The sequence below is a fragment of the Galeopterus variegatus genome, unplaced genomic scaffold (assembly GCF_000696425.1).
Source record: "Galeopterus variegatus unplaced genomic scaffold, G_variegatus-3.0.2 Scaffold9420, whole genome shotgun sequence".
In the NCBI taxonomy this organism is placed as follows: Eukaryota; Metazoa; Chordata; class Mammalia; order Dermoptera; family Cynocephalidae; genus Galeopterus; species Galeopterus variegatus.
This window is the reverse complement of record NW_007735531.1, coordinates 52,020-54,072: the sequence shown is the minus strand read 5'-3', so window position 1 is coordinate 54,072 and position 2,053 is coordinate 52,020. Positions and strand designations below refer to the sequence as shown.

The following is a 2,053-nucleotide window of genomic DNA, read 5'->3' as shown; positions in this document are numbered from 1 at the left end:
AAAAAAAAAAAAAAAAAAAAAAAGACAATCCACAGACTGATAGAAAACATTTGCAAAAAATATATCTGATAAAGGACTGTTATCCAAAGTACACAAATAATTCTTAAAACTCAACCATAAGAAAAATAACCCAATTAAAAAATGGGCCAAAGATCTTAACAGACACTTCAACAAGGAAGATAAACAGATGGCAAACAAGTACATGAAAAGATGCTTCACAAGTCATTGGAAAAATGTAAATTAAAACAACGAGGTACCTATTTCACCTGTCAGAATGGCCACAATCTCAAACACTGACAACACCAAATGCTGGTGAGGATATGGAGCAACTGGAACGCTCTTTCATTGCTAGTAGGAATGCAAAATGGTACAGCCACTTTGGATGACAGTTTGGCAGCTTCTCACAAAACGAAACATACTCTTACTACTGCACGATCCAGCACTGGTGCTCTTGGTATCTACCCAAAGGAGCTGGAGGCTTATGCTGACACAGAAACCTGCGCGTGGACATTTATAGCAGCTTTCTTCATAATTGCCAAAACTTGGAAACAACCAAGATGCCTCAGTAGGTGAATGGATAAATACACTGTGGCACATGCAGACAACGGGATATTATTTAGTGCTAAATAGATACGATCTATCAAGCCATGAAGAGATGCGGAGGGACCTTAAATACATATTACTAAGTGAAAAAAGCCAGTCTGAAAAGGCTACATCCTCTATGATTCCAACTATAGGACATTCTGGAAAAGGCAAAACTATTGAGACAGTAAAAGATCAGTGGTTGCCAGAGGGTCGCGGGGAGGGAGGGATAAATAGGCAGAGCACAGAGGGTTTTTAGGGCTTTTTAGGATTTTTAGTGGTACTGTTCTGTACGATACCAGAATGTTGGATATGTGTCATTATACATTTGCCCAAACCCATAGAATATACAACACCAAAAGTGGACCCTGATGTAAACTGGACTCTGGATGATTATAACGTGTCAGTGTAGGTGTATCAGTATAACAAATGTACCACTCTGGTAGGGGATGTTTATATAATGGGGGAGGCCGTTCACTTATATGGGAAGTCTCTGTACCCTTCTCTCAATTATGCTGTCAATCTGTAACTGCTCTAAAAAATAAAATCTATTAATAAAAATTTTTCAGTGGCCTGGTCTCTGGAGAGCTGGCACTGGGTGGTGTCTGCCTCACCCAGGTTGCTGGCAGCAGGGGTCAAACTGTTGACTCATGCTGGGCGGCTTGTTGAGTCACATCTCCGGAACATTTTTACACTTACAGCTGGCGAGGCAAGTCACCCACATCCTGTCTTACTACATTTTCCCCCAAACCAAATACAGGACTTGACATTTATTCCACTGAATTTGGTCTTGTTTGAGACGGACCAATATTTCAGCCTCTGGAGCCCTGGTCTGTGTCCCGACATTGGTCCCCACCCAGCTCTGTGCAAGCTTCTATAAAAGGAAACCTCCTTCAAAGCACACAGAAAGGAAAGGAAACCTGAATAATGAGAGTGCAAAAGGAAGTTGTGTCACTGAATCTTTTTTCTGCCCCAAAGCAGGTGTGGACATGCAGCTGTGCTCACTGACCTGCCCCCTGCTTCAGCAACTCAGCCGCCGAATTGGCCGCTGTTTGGGGAGAATTTTCTGCTATTTCCTCCAATGGATCTGCAGGAAGGGGCAAGAAAACAGAAATGAGTGCTGCGCCTGAAAAAGAATCCTCATGACAAAGACAATTTTATGACTGAATTCTCAGATGGTGACATGCATTGGCTTTGTAGAGCTGACAGTTTCTCTTAGGGACAGTAATCCAACCCATAGAAACTATGATCGCATTCTACAATGACATCCACAAAAACAGGGATGACATTGTCCAAGAAAACATCTTTATGATCTCTGAATTAATTTATATGAACAATTAAATCTTAAAAGGTAAATCACACTTGCCTATATATTTAACTATTTCATCTTTATGTGACATTGAGACTGCGTAGGAAAGCTGGAACAGTCAAATCACCTGACATGCTGTGGGTGCTATTTTTTTTCAAAAAT

The 2,053-nt window shown here is 41.1% G+C and overlaps 1 protein-coding gene across 2 annotated transcripts in view; it reads right to left on the bottom strand.

The window, feature by feature from the left end:
- Positions 1 to 2,053, bottom strand: part of LOC103609282 (tensin-3-like) — a 32,572-nt gene that overhangs the window by 14,504 nt on the left and 16,015 nt on the right. For both annotated transcript variants that reach the window (XM_008593631.1, XM_008593630.1), the window contains exon 7: positions 1,592 to 1,669. In XM_008593631.1, coding sequence (XP_008591853.1) covers positions 1,592 to 1,669 — 78 coding nt within the window. The remainder of the gene's footprint in view (positions 1 to 1,591; positions 1,670 to 2,053) is intronic.